At 40.5% G+C, this 21345-nt stretch overlaps 1 protein-coding gene across 1 annotated transcript in view; it reads left to right on the top strand.

The window, feature by feature from the left end:
- Positions 1-21345, top strand: part of TMEFF1 (transmembrane protein with EGF like and two follistatin like domains 1) — a 79421-nt gene that overhangs the window by 42046 nt on the left and 16030 nt on the right. The window contains exons 6-7 of the mRNA XM_024559961.4: positions 11065-11213; positions 13017-13082. Of these exons, the coding sequence (XP_024415729.3) occupies positions 11065-11213; positions 13017-13082 (215 nt within the window). The remainder of the gene's footprint in view (positions 1-11064; positions 11214-13016; positions 13083-21345) is intronic.

Raw genomic sequence — 21345 nt, 5'->3', positions numbered from 1 at the left:
CTAACTTTCTAAATAATCTTACCATATCGAGAAGGAATGGCACTTTTATGTAGAGTAAGGAGAAAGGAAGGGAAAGGACAGACATTTCTCAATAATAATAATACCTTTCAGATGTACATAGAAGTTGATGATTTCAAAGGGCTTTTAAGAACAGCTTACTTGATTCTTTTCACCAGTGGTATGAAGTATTGTCTCTATCTTAAAGGCTCAGTGTTGTGATTTGCCAACATCATTGAGCTAAGTCATAGAAGCTATTGAATCAGTTATTTATGTATGCATTCATGCCTTTGAAGTATGCAGCGTTAGACATTCAACAACTTTAAGGAGCATTACACGAAAAGGTCTGTTTTCCACCCTGGTCCCCAGCGTCCCGGTTGTCTTTGCTGGAGGCGGTCACTGTGATCCTTTTCTTTTTTTAATCTCCCAGAGATATTTTATGCATGTACGAGCAAGTATGTGCACGTATTCTCTTTCCTGTTTTCAAGCTAGTGACAGCACACTACACATCCCGGCCTATGCTTAATTTAAAACCTTTATCATAAAATGTGCATTGCATGCAGAGGTGTTGAAAACATATACAGGCAATTTAAAGAATACGACACCTATGTACCTAACACCTTGGGTAGAAAATAGAATATTGCCACGTAACCAGTGGCAAGCATGAACCCAGCCACGGAAAGAAAGAGCAGTATTACTACCCTTCCATGAAGGCTTACAGAAGATACATCGAACAGTTCTTGGGTCAGAGCCTGGCTTTTGGCTTCCCAGGGAGTTTACAAGAGTCCCTTCTGGGGAGGTCGATGGGGAGGACCGTCATGAGCCTTGGGGAATAGGGCTCACTGCAGTTAGACACCTGTCAGGATTTTAGTGTCACCAGGTATGGATGGTGGGCAGAAACGTCTTCAGAGAGTGGACTGTTGTGTGTTTGCTACTTATAATCTCACCAGAGCTGACCTCCAGCTCTCGGATACGTCAGTTAAATGAGTGTGCTCCTTTGTTTTGGGCAGTAGGGTGTAGAGGGGGGACTAGGAACTTTATCACCGTATGGTCAAGACAAGTTAAATACAGGTCAGAATGTGGGCCAGGCTTACCAGGGCATTCTGTCCTCTGGCTAAAAAGAGGACACAGTGGCAATAGGTGTCTTGGTAATGGCAGTCAGCAATGCAACTGTTTACAGAGTGAAACTATTTCAGGGTGGACTTTTCATCTTGTATATAGCTGTCTTCCCAGGCTCTTCCTTAAATGTGTGTCTTTTCCAACAATAGTCGATTCTCCAATTCTGTACAAACTGGATGTTCTATAATTCATTTCATGTCAATTCTGACACTATCTGCTTGGAGTTAGCATAGACCCCAGAGGTTAAGGGCTCAGACCCATAAGACTGCCTCCACTTTAGAAACCAGCCACAAATGAGGTCCCTTGCACTTCTGCCCAGGATACTATTGTTTTGAAGGTTCCCAAGACCTTCCCTGCACTCGATAATTTGCTAAAATGACTCAAATGGGTTTCAGAACTCCAGAAAGAGGTATGAGTCATCTTGTCAGCATACAAGAAACTCTGCTATCACTGAGAAGGGTTTTTAGGACCTCTGAGCCAGGAACAGGGAATGAAGACCAAATAAACTTTTTGTTATACCATAAGTATCACCCTATAAATTCCTTTACCTCACTTCTCCATTGGATACTATGTTTCTTGTGATGTTTGCCTTTAACTTTTTGGTTTTACTCTCCCATTTTAGTGTATCTTCTTGTAGCTTCTTGAGAAAGGGTTCAAGATGTTTGAAAATGTTTTAACTTACAGCTAATTACTGTAACTTGGCAAGTGCATAGTTCTAGCTGAGGGATGGTTTTCCCTCAGCATTGTGAAAACATTGTTCTGTTGTCTTCTAGCTTCCAGTGTTGCTGTTAAAGTCTGAGTCATTCCGATTCCTGGCCCTTTGTATATGATTTGTTTTCTCTCCCACAGCCTCTTCTTCTGGTTTTCAGTGTAATGAAATTTTACAGCGTTATGCGCTTTCCTGGAAACTTAGTGACTTCTGATTTGAGAAATCTTCTAGTTAGTACTTTGATGATTTCCTTTCCTCTCTTTTCTATTTCTGGTGCTTCTGTTGTTTGGATGTTGGACCTCCTAGATTAGTCCTTCAATTGTCTTTTCTCTCCTGTTTTCTATTTAAAAAAATTTTTTGTGACTTCCAGTCAAAATGGAGGCGTAGGTAAACATGCATTGCCTCTTCGCACAACTATAGAAAAAACTACAACTAGACTACAGAACAGGTATCACCCAGAACCATCAGAAAATCGAGCTGTAGGGAAGCCTGACAACCAAGGATTTAGAAAAAAGCCACATTCATTCAGATAGGTGGGAGGGGTAGAGATGCAGAGAGAGAGGTGGAGAGGTGCAGAGAGGCATAGAGCCATGGGAGTGGGACAGAGAGGTGGCAGAATGGGCAGTCACACATTCATGTGTAGTGGATAAAAATCGGGAGGGATACCTCGGGGTTGAGGGATCCCAGACCCAAACCACACTACTCAGCAGCCTAGGATTCCCGCTCTAGGAAGGTAAATCCCCATAACATCTGGCTGTAAAAACTAGTGGAGGTTGGGGAGGTGGAAGGAACTGCCGGATTAACAGGAGACTCCTCTTAAAGGGCCCACACAGATTTAGGAATTATGCAGATCAACCACCTCTGAGATTAAACACCAGGGAAACAGCTCGAAGGGCACAAGTCACATACAGGGAGAAAGTGAAATGACTGGAAACAGGGTTGAGTGCTGGGAGACAGCTTCCTCCCAGGCAAACCTCCAGAAGCCACACTGCATCATTGTCCCCTCTCTGAGCCCTCCCTCCACACTGAGCCACAAAGCTGTGAACTTGGTTGCCCTGCCCTGGCGATCACCTCAGAAAGAAAGCAGCTCTACCTAATATACAGAAAAAAACCCAGGGAGGCTGCCAAATTGAGGAGATAAAGAAATATGGCCCAACTGAAAGAACAGAACAAAACTCCAGGATAAGAACTAAACAAAACGGAGATACCCAACCTATCAGATGCAGAGTTTAAAACACTGGTGATCAGGATGCTCAAAGAATTTCACTGAGTATGGCAACAATATAGAAGAGACCCAGGCAGAAATGAAGGCTACATTAAGTGAAATAAAGTCTACAGGGAACCAACAGCAGGGAGTATGAAACTGAATATCAGATCAACAGTTTGAAACATAAGGAAGAAAAAAGCATTCAATCAGAACAGCAAGAAGGAAAAGGAATTTAAAAAAAGGAAGATAAGATAAAATAAGAAGCTTCTGAAACATCTCCAAATGTACCAACATCTGAATCATGGGGATGCCAGGAAAAGAGGAAGAGCAAGAAATCAAAAACTTACTTCAAAAAATAATGAAAGAAAACTTCCTTAATTTGGCGAAGGAAATAGACAACAAGTTCAGGAAGCAGAGAGTCCTAATCAAGTTGAACCCAAAGAGGCCCACACTAGAACACATCATAATTAAACTGCCAAAGGTTAAACATAAAGAGAGAATCTTAAAAGCAACAAGAGAAAAGCAGAGTTACCTACAAAGAGGTTCCCATAAGACTGGCAGCTGATTTCTCAAAAGAAACTTTGCAGGATCGAAGGGACTGGCAAGAAGTATTCACAGTGATGAAAAGCAAGGACCTCCAACCTAGATTACTCTGTCCAGCAAAGCTATCATTTAGAATGGAAGGGCAGATAAAGTGCTTCCCAGACAAGGTAAAGCTAAAGGAGTTCATCAGTGTGAAGCCATTATCACATGAAATGTTAAAGGGACTTATTTAAGAAAAAGAAGAAGATGAAAATTATGAACATTAAAAAGGCAACAGATTGACTACAATCAACAACAGAATCTAAAAAAACAAACCAAAAAAACAACCAGAACAAGACATGGACATCACATGGAGAGTTATCATCTAGGAGGGGGAGGGGAAGAATGGGGGAAAAGGTACAGGAATTAAGAAGAATAAATTGGCAGGTACAAAACAGACAGGGAAATGTTAACAATAGTACAGGAAATGTGAAGCCAAAGTGCTTATATGCATGGCCCATGGACATGCACTAAGGGGTTATTGCTGGAGGGAATGGGGGTACTGGGCAGAGGGGGGCAAAGGAGGGAAAAATTGGAACAACTGTAGTAGCACAATCAATAAAATATGTTTAAAAATTGTTTTTGCTATGCTTTTCTTTTTCCAGTACTTTCTTTAGTTTTTCATTTTTGCTACAATTTTTAATTTCCAAAAGCTCATCTTTTTCTCCATGGTACACCTTTTTAATAATATGTTATTGTTGCTTTATGATTACAATATCTTTTTTATGACTTTGCATTATTAGTTATTATTAGTTGGTATTATGACTGTTGCACGGATGAGATTTTTTTCTTATTCTTTTTTATTCAGTGAGTTATCTGCACTTTTGTCCCAGGTTATATGGCCTTATGAAGTAAACTAGGGGGTCTGTCTATTCTTTGGTTGACCTTGTGTAATAATAGAATTACATCTTTATTGAATGATTGGAATGAATATGTTCATGAGTTTTCTTTTGCAAAACAACTGGATCTGATGTTGTCTTTGAGGGATTTTTTTCTAGAAAAACAAACAAAAAAACCCTACTGATTTAATTTTTTACTGATTACAGTACCATTCAGCTTCTGTTTATTTTTTGGTAAAATTTGGTAGTTAATAGTTTTAAAATTAATAATTTTACCTGTTTTCAAACTTGCTAATATAGTCATTTATAGTAACTCTTTGTCTTTTAATACATGATCCCCATTGAGTCTACAGTTTTTTCATTCCTGATATTGGTTTTTTTTTTCTCTTTTTTCCCTATCCTGCTTCGTCAGTTTGAAAGTCTTTTCAAAAGACCAACTTTTGGCTTTATTGCTCTTCTCCATTATAACTTGGTTTTCTATTTCTGCTAAGATATCTATAGTTCTCTATCTGTGTATACCCATATCTGTATTTCTCCTCTTTTTGGTTTTCATTGGATTTATTCCATTACCTTTTTCTCACTTCTAAAATGGATGGTTTGTGATTTAATTTGTAGCTGTTCTTTTAGGATTTGAGGAGAACCTTGAAGGAAGTGAAGGATTGAGCCAGCTGGATGTCTGAGGGGAAAGTATCCAGGAAAAGGGGAAGCCCTGGGGCAGGAGTGTCCTTGGTGTGCTTGCGAGGAGAGTGAGGCCAGTTCAGTGATAATATTTTTCATGGTAGAGATGTGAAAAATAACTCCTTCCTTCCTTTCATTTGTCAGTTTCTAGGCTGCGATGTCTGTTGTATGTAACAGCTGTAGTTAGGAGAGAGAATGCCGTCTCAGCCACTCATTCATTTATGATCTTAGGCTTTTTCACTTCCTTCATATTCAGTTTCTCTCTTCATAATTGGTTGTAGTCAGGATTCAGTAAGGCAAATATGACTATACCCTCACAGTAGGTGCAGAGTAAATGGTTGCTAAATGTTTTGAATTTGTCATATTTACTGAAGTGATTTCTTTCCACTTTAGTGCACACTCCGGCGCTCTGGGCATCTCGCCCTCTGCTGCTGTTGCCAGTCTGCAGACACCGTAATTGCTGTGATCAGTCGTATCAGTGGCCTCTGGAGGCTAATATTTTACTTCTTTGCTCTTGTTTCACTGAGCTGGACTCTCCTTGAGCTGGAAATGTAATTTTCTCTCATCGTGTGCCGTTGAACACACTAGTGATGGTTTGTTCTCACAGTTCCTAGTCTCCCACGCAGTGGTGCCGTCCCACGGAGGGTGTCAACCTCCATCCACTTGACCAGGGTGGTTCCTGCTTGAGCGGTGGTGCCCACTGTTGAATCACTTCTTCCTCCTGCCTGGACTTGCCTTTGTTGCTGAGCCCTTTCCCGTTCCTGAAGCAGTTCTGTCATACTTTCTTCCATTAGCCACCATTTCTGTTTTACTGCCATCCCAATTTTGCCCTTACACCTGGGGTCAGCAACGTTTTTCTCTGATTCACAGGCCTGCACTCAACCACTGAGCCCCCTCAGCCAAGGAAGCAATATTCTTTTATAAAGGGCCAGATGGTGACTATTTTATTTTATTTAATTAATTTATTTTTTTGATTTGCCTGAACTTTTTTTTTCAATTTTTAAATTATTTTATTGTTGTTCAATTACAGTTGTCTGCATTTTCTCCCCACCTCTCTACCCCACCCCAGCAAAACCCACCTCCCTCCTCTGCTTCCACCCTCCCCCTTGGTTTTGTCCTTGTGTCCTTTATAGCAGTTCCTGAAAACCCTTCTCCCCACTATCCCTTCTCCCCTCCCCTCTGGCTATTGTTAGATTGTTCTTAACTTCAATGTCTCTGGTTAAATTTTGTTTGCTTTTTTTCTTCTGTTGATTATGTTCCAGTTAAAAGTGAGATCATATGGTATTTGTCCCTCACCGCCTGGCTTATTTCACTTAGCATAATGCTCCCCAGTTCCATCCATGCTGTCGCAAAGGGTATGAGCTTCTTTAGATGATGACTATTTTATACCTTGCAGGCAGTGCTAGGTGTCTTTTCATTCTCCCCTCCCCCAACCCTTTAAAAATATGAAAGCCATTTTTGATTTAAATTAGTAAATGTTCTTCCTATGAATTTTATGGTGCCTTAATTTTACAATTGTGAAATAGAGCATATATTCAAGTGTATAAAAATGTACAGATTTGGTTAAATGCACAAAAATGAAACAAACTTTTGTGAATCCTGTCTCCCAAGCCAGAAATAGAATGTTATCAATATTTCAGAGCTAGCCCCCCGTGTCTCTCCCCAACTGCATCTTGGGGAGTCATGCCTGTATTTTCTTTATAGTTCTACCACACGTGGTAAGTCTCATAATAATGTATTATTTGGCTTTTGATTGATTTTGAATTTTTTATACCTGGAATCATACTACATGTGCTTTCTTTTGCTCAGTGTTACGTTTTTGAGATGCGTTCATACACACACCAGTTCATTCAGTTTTGCTACTTCTTGAATTCCGTTGTCTGACTTTACCGCACCCCTTTACAGTCTGTCTTCCCGTTGGTGGGCATTTGGATTGTTTCTGGTGTTTGTTCTCATGAATAATGCTGCTGTGAACATTCTTACTCATGTCTGCTGATACACATGTGTGAGAGATTTCCCTAGTAGTGAAGTTTGGGGGCTTGTGCAACGTCAGCTTTCCATGGTAGTGCCTGTTTTCCAAAGTGGTTGTGTCACTAAGCTCTCTCCCCACAAGCGGGGGAAGAGAATTTCCTTTGCTCCCCATCCTTGCCAACAGGTGGTATTGTCCTTGTTCTCAGGTTTTGCTCTTTCAGTGAATGTGATAGTATCTCTCTTATTGTGGTTTTAATTGCATTTTCCTGGTTATTGAACAGTTGAACATCTTTTCACATATATTCTTTCTATAAGCTTCTTTTATTCTTGTTTATGTCTGTTTATTTTCCACTTATGGCTTTGCCTATCTCTTACCCATTAAGTTATATCAATATATCTTTTTAAAATAGATTTTTTATTTATATATTACAGATACTGATTATTCATTAATTATTGGGCTATACTTATTTTTTTGTTTGTTTGTAATTGTCTTTTGTTCTCTTTATGGGACATTCTTCATTTCAAAGTTAAAATTATTGGTCTTTTGTGTTTGATCCTCTGTGTCTTTAGTAATTTTGCCTTTCAAATGTAGGTCTTTAATTCACCAGGGATTAAAGAAATCTTCAAACATATAGAAAAGGAGAAAAAAAATAAAACATAACGCCCTCCCATTTAGCCATCACTTAACTTCAAAAAGTCCAATTTTGTTCCTTCTATTTTTACCTCCCCACGTATTTGGAGGAGGTATTTTAAAGAAAATCTCAGCATCATGTCATTTCACCTGTAACTATTTCAGTTTTATTGATGTTTTATTAGCTTGATGTATGATTACAGAGCGAGGCATGTTAAAATCTGTGGTGGATTTGGCTATTTCTTGGTATGGTTTTATCAGTTTTTGCTTTATATGTTTTGAGGCTATCTTGAAATATTTAGAATTATTATATTTCCTGGTGAATGGGGTTTTTTATTATTATGAAGAGACCGTCTTTCTTCCTCTTAACCCTTTTTGCTCTGTGGTCTCTTACATCTTGTATGAGGTAGAGCCACCACCCGAAGCTTCTTCCTTTCCAGGTGTAGTCTCTCGCTCTGCTTTTATTCTCAAATTTTTGTGCATTAATTTTTTTTTCTATTTGTTTTATTGTGGTAAAATACACAGAACATAAAATTCACCATCTTAACTGTTTTTAAGTGTACGGTTCAGTGCTGTTACGTACCTTCGTAATGTTGTGGCACCACACCACTATCCACCCCCAGAACTCGTCTCCTCCTGTAAAAGTGAAACTCTACCTATTAAAAATAACTCACCATCCTCCCCTTCCCCCAGCTCATGGCAACTATGCATATCATTACATTTTCACATGTATCTTATATGCAGCGCATACCTGGCTTTTGTATGTTTACCCAATCTAGCTTTTGTATTTTTACCCAGCCTATCTTGTTATTTCAGCTGGAAAATCAGTTTACATAAATATAGTATAATTACTGACGTATTTTGATTTTTTTCTATCTTATTTTGTAATTTGGTCTTGCCTTTCTTTTGTTTCTTCTTTTTTTGCCCTCTTTTGGATTTTTCTCTCTATTAGTTTCACGTTACGGGTACTGCTACTTTTAGGGGTAACCGTAGTAATTTTAACATGCATACTCAACTTATCACAGTCCAAAGTTCATCGGTATCTCTGTTCTTAACACTGTCCTTTCAGTGCAGCCCAGTTTGCCTGCTGGCATTATGATGTATTCTGATTTCCTGTTTGAAAATGTTCAACCACACAGAACATTGTTGCTGTTGTTGTCGTATGTGGTCAGTATTTTGTTAACATTACCTCCACATTTATACTTTTGTTCTTCATTTGTGTTTGCATTTTAGCTTTTGCTCTAGGATCATTTTCCTGCTACCTTTAGAGTTTCTGTTACTGACAGCAGGTGGCAAACTCTACGTTTTTACTTCTTCCAAATTACTTTTATTTTACCCTCATTCATGAAAGATATTTCTCTTTTATATAGAATTCTATTCTATCTCAGAACATTGTAGGTATTTTTTCACTGTCTTTTGGGGATAAATAAACATCTGGCTTCAGTAATGCCTTTGAAGATATTTCTCCCTTTTATTTTTGCTTCTTTGAAGATAATCTTTTTCTTCTTTCTGGCTGCCTTTGAAAGATTCTTTGTTGTTGTTGTAAAATATCATTGTGCTATTTCAGTGTCTAGCTTCCTTTTTAATAATCCTGATTGGAATTTATTAGGCTCTCTGGATACTCAGATGATCTTGTTTTAGTTTTATAAAGTCTGATGAGAAATTGTTGAGCATATTGCCGTTGCCTCAGTCCTTTAACTCCTTCTGGAAGTCCATTCAGATTTTCATTAGGACTTGTGACTGTCATCCATGTCACTACTCTCCCCTGTGTTCCGTCTCTGACTCTCTGCTGTGGCCTGGGTAATTTCCTCCGACCTCTCTTCCAGTTTGCGTCATTCACCCATTCACCTTTAGGTTATGTAATCTGCTGTTAAATCTCACCACTGAATATTTTTATTTCTACTGATACATTATTGATTATAAGTTCTGTTTGTGTCTTTTTAAATCGGTTTGCTCTGCTTGTTGTGTTTTAATTCCTTTTTGTTGTGATTATGTGGGGAAATGTGTGTGTGTGAGCTGCATGTTTTTCTCAGACTGTATCTGAGAAAATGTTTGAGGTCTAGGATCATACAGCTGGGGTTCTCCAGAGGAGGTTGCATTTGCTCTGTCAGTTGCGTAGGGCCCCTTGCGCTCCTGGACTCTCAAAATAAATTCTGGGTTTGAGGTTTTCTAGAACACCCAAATAGCATTTTAAGCTGTAATTACCCATGTGAGGGCTGTCTTGTGGTTTTGAATTCTCAGGGGAGATGTTTTTCTTCCCTCTCTTCAGTGCCTTGGCTCAGGGCTGTGCTTTTTCCCTCCGTTAAACAGTCCCTTTGGAATATGGCAACTCATTTCTAGTTTACCCTTATGCAGTGGGTTGTAGTTTTTTCAGGTGCAAGCTTTTCTGGGGTCTTCAGACTCCCCACCATAGGTAGGTCAGTATTCTTCGTCTCCTGTTCCCAGAGGCTGCAAAGCCAAAAAAGTCAGTAACTGAATTTACCAGTGTGGCAAATACCTTCAAGCTGAAAATCAGCTTTAGCAAAACTCACTTGACCTTTCTCTGTCTCTGTCTTTATTTAACTTTTGTCCTGCTAAGTCCTTGCCAGCTTTTGAATGTATTTAAGAGAATGTTTAAAAATATTTTACCCAGTAATTTTTTATTGTTTTTAGCAGGAGAGTTAGTCTAGACTCCTCATCCACCATGTGGCTGAAAAGGAGTCTCTGCATTTTTAAGTGTCTTATTCCCAGCTGGATTTTACTGTCCTTGTGAGGAGTGGTCTGCCTCGGACTCCCTTGGCCTTGTCTGTAACACAGTCTCAGAGTTCAGGGGACATTCAGTTATGTAGGCAGGCGTACAGCTTTTGAGGCCTTTCATTTTACCTGTTTTGCATCTATTATTTTTTTAGTTGTCTCAGTTACTTGGTGAGGCAGGCATACTATCATTACTTCTTTTTTTACAGACCAGCAAATTAAGAGGAAAAATTTGTACACAAATCAGGTAACTAGTTGGGCTGGGATTCAGGTTCCTGACTTTTGACTCATAATTCTGTGTCTTTTCCAGTTTTACCATAATGGTTTCTAATGAACGTTGTTTACATCTCTTGATTATTGTATTTTGATATGAAAATTCGAGCGACAACTGGATTAATAATACCTGGATGAAATTATATCTACATTCTCACCTGAAAGAAATTGTTCCAGAGCATTCACTTTGGGTAAACTTATCAATGGCCTAAAACATGTGGACATCTCTTACAGAAAGAAGAAAAGAAAGGCTTTCTCCGTGCGGTTGCAGCATTGCGGAATACATGTGTTGTAAAATATAGGTAATCCTTGTCTTTTCCTACAGGTGTGTATGTAATATAGATTGCAGTGGATATAGTTTCAATCCTGTGTGTGCTTCTGATGGGAGTTCCTATAACAATCCCTGCTTTGTTCGAGAAGCATCTTGTATAAAGCAAGAACAGATTGATATAAGGCATCTCGGTCATTGCACAGGTAAAATTTGTTCTACTTACCCAGAGTCCTTTCACTGAAATTAAGTCTGTAATCTTACTTGTACATTTTTGTGGTGTTCCAAATTTGTAAAATGAGAAATCTTTGATGCTTTATTTTCTTTTATTAGATTTTAGAATTTCTTTGTTCTGTTACTATTTTAGATTTTTTCTCATTTATTTTCATCTTCTCAAGACACAAGCCATGCTTTTTGGTTACTTATTTACTTATGAATCTGACCTTAACATGGATTTCTAGATGCAATCATAGTTCTTAAAGGTCGTCTTAAATTTGTAATGATAATAGCTGTTCAAGAATTAGTCAACTTATTTTAATGATAGTAAAACTATAAATACTGGATATATTTCTTCATCCTTTTTTTTTTTCCTAGAGCATTCTAGTTTGTCTCCACGTTCTCCCCCTAGTTTTTGCCCCTACATGTTAGAGCCGTTGGTGTCAAGTTATAGAATGTAAGGAAAAACTATTACCTTCAGTTAAACATTCTTTTTGCTCTCCTTGCTTTTTGTCATAGTTTAGAAGCCATGATCCCAGCTAAGAATGCGTCTTCGTTTTCCATCCCTACTGGAAATATTCAGGCACTAAAGACAGAGGTTTTCAAGCCTTATTTCCTCATCAGTATGCAGTGGGCTAGGATAGTGGATTAGTTCCTAGTGACACACGAGGTCCAAGCACAGGCCCATGCACTAGGATGGTACATTGTTCTTGCTTGCTAGGTCTAATCACCTACCCCTGACCCCACCCTTTTTGGATTTGTTAAAGGGATATGTTTTTATCTGAGCTAAGGGGGAAAAGTTGTAAGCCAGAGTGTATACTTTATATTGGTAACAAGTTATTTGTGAAATACACAACTCTTTGCAATACTTCTAGTCTAAGCTACCAAAAAATACCCAAGAAGCTCATCTGAGGGTTTCTAGGTGGTGGTTAGGAGTGTGCATGGTAGGGGAAACCACTGGTTGATAGGTAGACAGTCCACTTAACTTTGATCTTGAGAAAGTAGCATGGTTTGTTCTTCATTCATGGGGTGGTAGTTGGAGCCTAGGTTGAAAGAGGAGCTTAGAGAAAGAATATTTTTTTCAGAGGAAGTGGAGCATGAGTGAATGGTACTACCTGGAATTTCAAATTCAGAGCAGCTGGCCAAGCTTAAGGATTGTGTTAATTGAAATGTATGCAGATTTAGAATCCTTTGGAGTTGTTTGTCCTTAACTTTTATTTTGGTCCCCTGTGTAATGTTTCCATCCACACCTAATTGCATCTTCCCTTCTTCCCCTGCTGTGTACAGGGAAGCTTCCCCGCGTGCTTCCCCACAGGTGTTTGTGGTTCATTTAGAGTCTTCCCAGTCTAAATACAACGCACCAGTCAGGGGTGATTTTTGCAGTGAAATTGTCTGATAACACAGCTGAGATTCCATATTTAACTTATTTGATATGTTTCCAGGGAAACCGTGGTAGAAGGTACATCTTGAGACCATTGTTCTCTGGTGAAAGGACTAATCCTTTCTCTTAGGGTATTTGTTATTTTGGCTTTCCCAAGGAAGACTTTTTAAGGCAGTGACATTTGAGGTGAAATCTAAGTGGAATGGGACTGTTCACCACGCAGAACGTGTGTATATGGGGCAGGCCTTGAGGCCCGAGGTAGAAATGCACACTAGATGGAGAGAACGGTGGAAAGTGTGAGCGGGACACTGGGGAGAGCTGGGACGGACCGAGCATTCAGAATATTCGGGAGTTTCACCGTATGACTTAAACCTCACATGTGTCTTAATTTGAAAACTCTTTTCTCTTACAGACACAGACGACACTAGTTTGTTGGGAAAGAAAGATGATGGACTACAATATCGACCAGATGTGAAAGGTACCGAATCACGACTTTTTGAGTTTTGGCTGACTGTTGAAATGTGGTCCCTAGCTGTCCTTGGTAATTCTACTTCCCTTATAATGACCTTTCACACTTTGCTCTCTGTAGCAATATACATTGTGCAGTGATTATCAGTAGTAATATTAACTGGAATAGCTAAAGTGCTTCTCAATTTACACAATATGCTTTTTAAATTTTTTAAAGGTTTTTTAAAAAAGATTTTGTTTATTTTTAGAGAAATGAGAAAGAGAGAGAGAGAAACATCCATGTGTGAGAGATACATTGATTGGTCACCCCTCGCACGCCCCCAAAAGGGTACTTGGCCTGCAACCCAGGCTTGTGCTCCGACTGGGAATCCAACTGGCGACCTTTTGGTTTGCAGGCTGGCGCTCAATCCACTGAGCCACACCAGCCAGGGCAGAATATGCTTTTTTATATTGAAATTTTTATTGAGATAATTGTAGATTCACATGCAGTTGTAGGAAATTATATAGAAAGATCCCTCCTATTTGCTTTTTCCATCCTATTTACTTGTGTAGAACCTGCTGCTAACACTGGCCCTCTGTGCACAGGTCTTTCACCCTTGTTCCCTGTGCCTGGACCTCTTCTTTGCCTTCTTCTTATTCATCATTTCAGGCTCAGCTTGTCATTTCCTTTTGGGAAGTGTTCCTTGACCCTGAAATCTGGATTCGGTGCCTCTCTTCTGTACTCCCCTATCCGAGCACTTAACCTGCTCTAATTATAATTGCCTTTGTTTACTCAGCTGTGCCCCCCTCTAGGGTGTGGGTTCAGTGAGGACAGGAGCCTGGATCTACCTCTTATGTTCACTTGTGTATCCCTGACGTGTAGTGGAATGCCTGTACACGTGTAGGTGTTACGTGCTTGTCAAAGAATGGGTGCAGCTCAAAGCAGTGGTAGGACTTGTTTGCACAAAGTCTTACATGTCAGCAAGGTCCGAGCAGAGATTGGGTTCCAGGTCCCGACCTCTCATGTCCAGGGCTCTTTCACTTCTCATTTTCATACCCATTATTTCATTTGATTCTTACAGCTACTCTCGGGAAAGGACCAATAGGAACATCGGGGCTGAGTGAGGTTATGTCTAGGAACCAAAGCAGGTCTAGGTCTTGGAGTTCCTAGACTGGGACTTCTATGTAACTGTTCTTCTACATGTGTCTTCTAGTCATTTGTTTAGTTGTACTAATGGACAGGTTTTTTTTTTTTTTAGATGTGTGATTGACCTTTTAAAACTACTTTATAAAAATGTGTAAAATGCGAATAGTGATAGTACTCGTCTCATATGGTTTCATAAAAACTAAACGAGATAATACATGTTAGATGCTTAGAACAGTACTCATAAGTACTTTATAAATTGTGTCTGTTATTATCACTGAATCATTCTCTCACTTGAATCATACTTAACCTGAATCAGTTATGTCCAATGAGCCCCTGAAGTATCACTTCCTTATGTCGATACAAAGTGCTGTATTTAAAATAGGCAGTCTCCTGAATTCCCACATGAGACATAATAGATCAGCCCAGTTCTATTCTTCATCCTGACACTACATGACTGTAATAGGAAGGCTATATTTTAGTAGGTAGAAACTCACATTTTAGGCAATTTGGGGGATTGTGTCTGCCTAAAATACTTTTCTGCCTTTGATAAAATCACAGGGATAATTTAGTGCGTAGGCTACTGTTGAGATCCTGAAAAGTTCTTTACACATAAGAATTGATGTACAAGATATAATTTATATGTGCCTACTTTATACTGTTCATTTTACCAAACACTGTTGGTGGATAAAAAGATATCTAATATATGACATCTATCTTTAAAGAGCTTGTGACATAATACATGATTATGACCTATGTATAACGAAGCAGAAATGGGTTATTGTCATAAACATAATGTGGTTAAAAAGTGCAATGGGGATTCAGAAAAGAAGAGATTACTGATTGATGGGGGATAGTGAGAATCTGAGAAACTTCATGGAAGAGGCGGAGTTTGAGCTGAGCATTGAAGGGTGGTTAGGATTGGAACGAGGTCAACAGGATACTTCGGGAGGATGGAAGAGCATGAACAGAAGTGTGGATGCACATGTGACAGGGTGTACTGGAGAATGGTAAGGAATCCTTTTTTGTCTGGTTATCAGGTGTCTTAAGAGGTAGAAGCAGAAGGCAAGACTAGGAAGATAACTCGGGCCCATGTTATGTAGGGTCTGAATATTATGTTATCCTAGGGAATTTAAACTTTATTTGTAGGCAGTGGGAAATGATTGATATGTTTGAAAAGCTAAAGAATGAAGCAATTGAATGAGTGATACCTAATACATTGGACTGGGGGTAGGGAGATCAGTTAGTAGACCCGAAAGGAATGTCTACGGAGATATGAGGGATCGAGAATTCAAGCTCAGATGACTTGAATGATGGATTCTGCTTGTTGAACTAAGGGTGTTGGGAGGGGAAAGGTGTTCGGGGTAAGATAAGGGAGGCGTTGATTGTGGAGGTGATTGGTTTTATTTCAGAGTTTGAGTTGCTTTAGGAACTCATCTAGGTGACTCTGTTCAGCATAAATTTATGAGTCAGTTGGATACAGAGGTGATAACTGAAGTCATGAGAATGAATGAGAGAGATTCCAGAGCTGCACTGTCTAAAACAGTGACTACTTAAATATAAATTATTTGAAATGAAATAAAGTGAAGGGTTTCACTTCCCCATCTTGCTAGCGCTATGTGAAGTGTTGAAAAGCCACATGGGACCAGTGACTACCATATTGGACAGCACAGATATCGATCGCGTCTAGAGTTGTAGATAGTTCTGTTGCACAACACTGTTATTTAGAAATGAGAGCATGTTTAACTCAGGATGAAGCAGAGAGAGGATCCAGAGCAAGAAACCAAGAATACAATGGCTTCGAAGCCAAAGGAAAGATAGCCATGTGGTTTAAAATGCTGCATAAAGGTAGTAGAGGATGGGCATTGCATTGGAAGACAAGGGGATCCCTGGTAATTCTGGGGCCAAGGAGTTTCTGTAGAGTTATGAAGGCAAAACCCAAATCGTGAGTTCAGAAATGTTCTGGCAGTAAGGAGTAGAGTCAAAGGTAGCTCTGTTTTGTATTTTACTTCATTTGCTTTTATTTTTATGTTCTCACAGCATTTACAGGAGGCCTCCAGTAAATATTATTGCCTTTAATATTCAACCAAGACTACATAGGTAGGCAGGGACCTAGGGATGGAGGCTGCAAAGTGAGAGCAGGAAAACAGCATCAACAAGCAGCTGGAAAAAGGGTAAGATAGTTCTCAGCACGAAAGCTTTTCAAGTTGGGCTCCCGGAGAAGAGTGCTGGTGAAATGGGGCATTCGAATGTCCAGCACGGTGGCTGAGTTAGTGCTTCCCTTGGGCTGTCGGAAAACCATTGGTAACTATTGACATTGCAGTGTTAGAAGCTTGGTTGTAGATGTTGAAGGCAGAAAGGACGGGATGGTTGAGCATGAGGTGTGGGGGAGTTGGATATGTGACATTTAAAAAACTTGATTATAGAAAATCTCAGACCTATAAAAACAGAATAGTATAATGAACCCTCTGTATCCAGTACTCACCTTCAGCAGTTAATCGGCATTGTCATTCTTATTTTGCCTTTATACCCCCATCTACTTGATTATCATTATCCTTATTTTATAGGTGTTTTTTGAGGTATAATTTACATGCACGGAAATGCAGAAATGTTAGCTATCAGTTCTGACAAGTGGATACACCCCATGTGCACTACACCTTATCACAATCTATAGTATTTCCATCTACCCAGGGAGTTCCTTTGTGGCATATGACATTTTAATGAAGCCATTTTTTATCAGAGGGTATTTTCATACAGCCTAAAATTTAACCATAATGGCTTTTCATTGCCAACACATTTTTGCTGCTTTCCTGAGCTTTTCCTCACCCCAGCCCTCAGCCCACCTCTGACCTCTTTCTCTTGGTAGTCTCGGTTCCTGCTAACCAGCGATTCCAGAGACACTGAAATATCTCATTGCTTGGTGACTTGTTTATATGTGTTAATACAACTTTTTTGATACGTCCTTTTAAAAGTGGTCTTGAAAAATTTTGCTTCATCAAAAGGTAAGACTGAGCCAGTTGCTAAGTTGCTGAAGGAAGTGTGAGGGTGTGTGTTGTGAGGCGTGGTGGAGAGTCGTGAAGGGGATGGTCAGAAGGTCAGAAGGGTCTGCGGGTGAGCGGCTCAGACCGCCACGAAAGGAAGGTTGTTGGGAGAGAGAGTGGGATGCTGATCGGGAGGTGACAGGTGGTAAGACAGCAGGGGAAGGTGGAAGGAAAGGTGTTGTGGGAAGTAATGTGATCTTGATATATGAGGGAGAGGAAAGGAGTACTTTCTAAGGGAATATCTGAGGAGGTGGATGAGTTTATTGACATTAGAAAAGATGTTCCATTGGGCCAAGTGAAAAGGCTAGGAAAGGAAGAGTTAGGGTTGATGTGGAAAACAGTGGAGTTAGACATGATAGAGTGGGGGTGTTGGAGGGCTAAGTAGGAGTTTTTACCCTGGTAGAAAATACTTGATGGGGTCCAAGAGGACTGGGGTTGGGGAAGGATATATGGAGGGGTATGTTAGCAATGAAGCTTGGGGTGCAGGGTAGTATAGGGGAAGAAAGAGTATATTGAGTTTTTAAATTGGGGATTAGTGGAAATAATGAGTCCTAGACTTACCAGTACGGTACTGATGTAGTTATTGTGGTGTCAGCAGTCGACCTTCAAAATGCATGTCTTGATGGTTAATACCGCTCCTCACGCCTTGTTTGGGTTGTGCATGGATGGGCCGGGACAGATAGCCAGTGGGACATGCCTTTGCAGCTAAGCCATCTGGCACTGGGTTTTCGTACAGCATTGTCACGGAGAATCATACTCTCCTTTGTTTTTGAAAACACTGCTGCTGCTGGTGGGTTTGTTTCTGGGTGGAAGGAGCTGCCGAGGGACCAAGTACACTTTCTGTGTTGCAGACACACAAAACGCTGTTCAGAGACCCCCGGTTGCAGCTGTCATTCCTGGAGCCTGCCTGTCACCACTTGCCTGAGGGCATTGTTCGGCCAGGACCATTCTCTGCCCAGTTCTTGCTGTGCGAGGCTCTGCCTCTGCCCCTGCTTTATGACATCTTTAGAGCCTTTTTATCTTTCCTTTTTGAAGTTACTAATTTACTTGGCTTACAGAGCAGGTGCTTGGGCATTCCGCTTTTGTCCGTTTCTTACACACCTCCCAGGGTAACTTGGTGAAATAATAGTGATGGTTAAGAGCTTGTGCTCAGGAGTCGGACTCGTTCCACATGTAAAGGCCGTGTCACATCTATAAAGTGGGGCGGTCATACCTACTGCCTAAGATTTCCCTGAATCTGAAGTTCTGTATCACCGAATTGCTTGTTGATGTTGTTATGGTGACTGTTAATTCTTTTGTTCTCTAGTTTCCTTGTTGGTGGCCTGGCCGTGGTCAGAGGTCTTCCTCTCTATAGCATATTTAATATAATTCAAGAAACATCAGTAGGACAGTTACCCATTCAACAATTGTCAATTGAATGCCCTACTGTGTGCCAGGTGCTTATACATGTTTGTATTATTGTTTATTCCTCACCACAGCCATGTTACCCTCATTCTGCAGATGGAAAAACTGAACCTGAGATTTTGTGGCTCACGTGGAATGGCAGAGCAAGGACTTTCCGAGCCTAAACGCTGATGCTCTTTCTCTTGTATCACAACTGTTCCAGAATTCTGTCCTGTTCCCCTTGCCTTCTTTCTTAATTTCCTTCCGAGTAGGTAATCTACTCCCTGATGTCACCTTGGCAAAATTTGTTCTCTAGCCTTGATCTTTCTTTTAGCAATAGTTTCTTATGTTCAGTTGCCTAGGGGGCCCTTGTACTTACATTTTGTTTGTATTGATATTGCCCGAAACTCCAGGAACTACCATAGTGCTTAGAACATAATAGGTGCTTAATAAATACTTCTTGGATGTCTGGGGGTCTAAATTTGAATTCAGCTACATTCTCTCTACTGAACCTCCTGTCATTAGGCTCACATTTTGAGGGGGGTTTTTTTTCCAGTTTTTAAAATTGTGGTGAAATATACATAACAAAATTTACCATCTTAATCATTTTTAAGTGCACAGGTGAGTGGTATTGAGTACGTTCATGGTGTTGTGCAGCCGTCAGCACCGTCCTTCTCTAGGACCCCTTTCATCTGGGAGAGCGGTAACGATGGCCACGAAACAGTCACTCCCACGTCCCCCTCCCCGCAGCCCTGGCAACTGTCATTCTGGTTTGTGTTTCTATGATTTCGACTGCTCTACGTACTTCACATAAGTGGAATCATACAGCGTTTGCCTTTTTGACTGGCTTATTTCAGTTAACATCATGTCCTCAAGGCTCGCCCATGTTGTGCCTTATATCAGAATTTCATTCCTTTTTAAGGCTGAACCGTATTTTACTGTATGTAGATATCACCTTTTTTTTCTTTCATTCATCTGTTGACGGACACTTGGGTTCCTGCTAGGTTTTAGCTATTGTGAATAATGCTGTTTTTAATGGGGGTTCTAGCTATCTCTTTGAAACCCTTCTTTCACTTCTTTTGGGCGTGTACCCAGAAGGGGAGTTGCTGGGTCAGAGGGTAATTCTACTTTTTGAGGAACCACCGTACTGTTGCCCATAGCGGCTCTCCCATTGGACGTTCCCACCAGCAGTGCGGGGGCCTCAGTTTCTTCATGTCCTCACCAACACTTGTTTTCTGGTTTTTGGATAGTAGTCAGCTTAATGGTGTGAAGTGCTATCTTGGTAGTTTTGATTTGTATTTCCTTAATAATTGGCGATGGTGAACATCTTTTTATGTATTTATTGACCATTTGTGTATCTTCTTTGGAGCAGAGTCATTTACATAATTCTGTGTCAAGGGCATCTTTAATAAACCAGGCAGTTATGTTCTACTAAACGCTTAAAGGTACTGGGGGTTGGTGCTGGGCACTGCTCTTAAGGATGGTTGTGCCAAACTATCTGAAGCAGCGGTCCCCAACCTTTTTGGCATCAAGGACCGGTTTTGTGGAAGACAATTTTTCTATAGACCAGGTTAGGGGGATGGCTTTGTAGCCTGCTACCAGATGCAGCTTAATTGTCACTGGCCACTCACTGATAGGGTTTTGATATGCCTCTGCAAGCAGTGGATTTATTATGGTTTTTATTAGGGGCAGTCAAACCTCTCTGCTCATGATAATCTGTATTTGCAGCCACTCCCCAGTGCTAGCATCACCGCCTCAGCTCCACCTCAGCTCTTCAGGCATTAGATTCTGATTAGGAGCGTGCTACCTAGATCCCTCGCATGCACAGTTCACAGCAGGGTCCTGCTCCTGTGAGAACCTAATGCCCCCACTGATCTGACAGGAGCCATGCTGCTGTGTGTACAGCTACGTCCTGAAGCTGCTCAGGTGGTAATGTGAGCGATGGGGAGCGGCCGTGAATACAGACAAAGCTTTGCTTGCTCACCTGCCACTCTGCCAGTCACCTCCTGCTGTGCAGCCTGGTTCCCAAGGTCCCCAACAGGCCACTGTGGCCCAGGGGTTCGGGACCCCTGATCTAAAGGATTGGACTGGAAAAGTTTGACCTTAAGAAAAATAATTGGTGGGCTGTGGGTTAGATGAACAGACCTGGGGAAATCTGCCAAAGTTAAAGAAGGAGAGATTTCATTTAACATAAGGAAAATTTGATAATATTGGAATTAACTGTATTGTGTTGAGTGTCTAGCCTCTGGAAGTGTTCAGGTAGAAGCAGGCTTTGGGGGTTACTAGTTAAAGGGATTCCTTCATCAGACCAGAGGGCCTCCAAGGACCCTTCCAATCTGAGTTTTTGAGCTCATTTACTTTCCAAAGCATCTTCACCGTATTTATTTTTCTGCATCTCTAATATCTATTCCTGTTGCTGAGCTTTAGCTTAGCTTTTCCTTGTTACAAGTTTGGACTGTGTAGTAACCTCCTAATTGGCCATGTAGTCTTTCTAGTTCTTTTGCCCCTTTATCTTGCATGCTGGTATTCAATTAATTTTTTCAACGGCTTTTAAGTCTTTACATAAATATGCAGTTCAGTGTGTTTTTGGTGTATTTACAGAGTTGTACAAGCATCATCATAAACTAATCTCAGACCATTGTCATTACTCCTGGAAAACCTCACATCCGTTCACGGTCCCTCCCCATTCTCCCAAATCACTAGCCCTAGGCCAACCACTCTCAATT

The sequence above is a fragment of the Desmodus rotundus genome, chromosome 1, assembly GCF_022682495.2.
Source record: "Desmodus rotundus isolate HL8 chromosome 1, HLdesRot8A.1, whole genome shotgun sequence".
NCBI classification, from domain to species: domain Eukaryota; kingdom Metazoa; phylum Chordata; class Mammalia; order Chiroptera; family Phyllostomidae; genus Desmodus; species Desmodus rotundus.
This window is presented reverse-complemented; position numbering and strand designations above follow the sequence as displayed.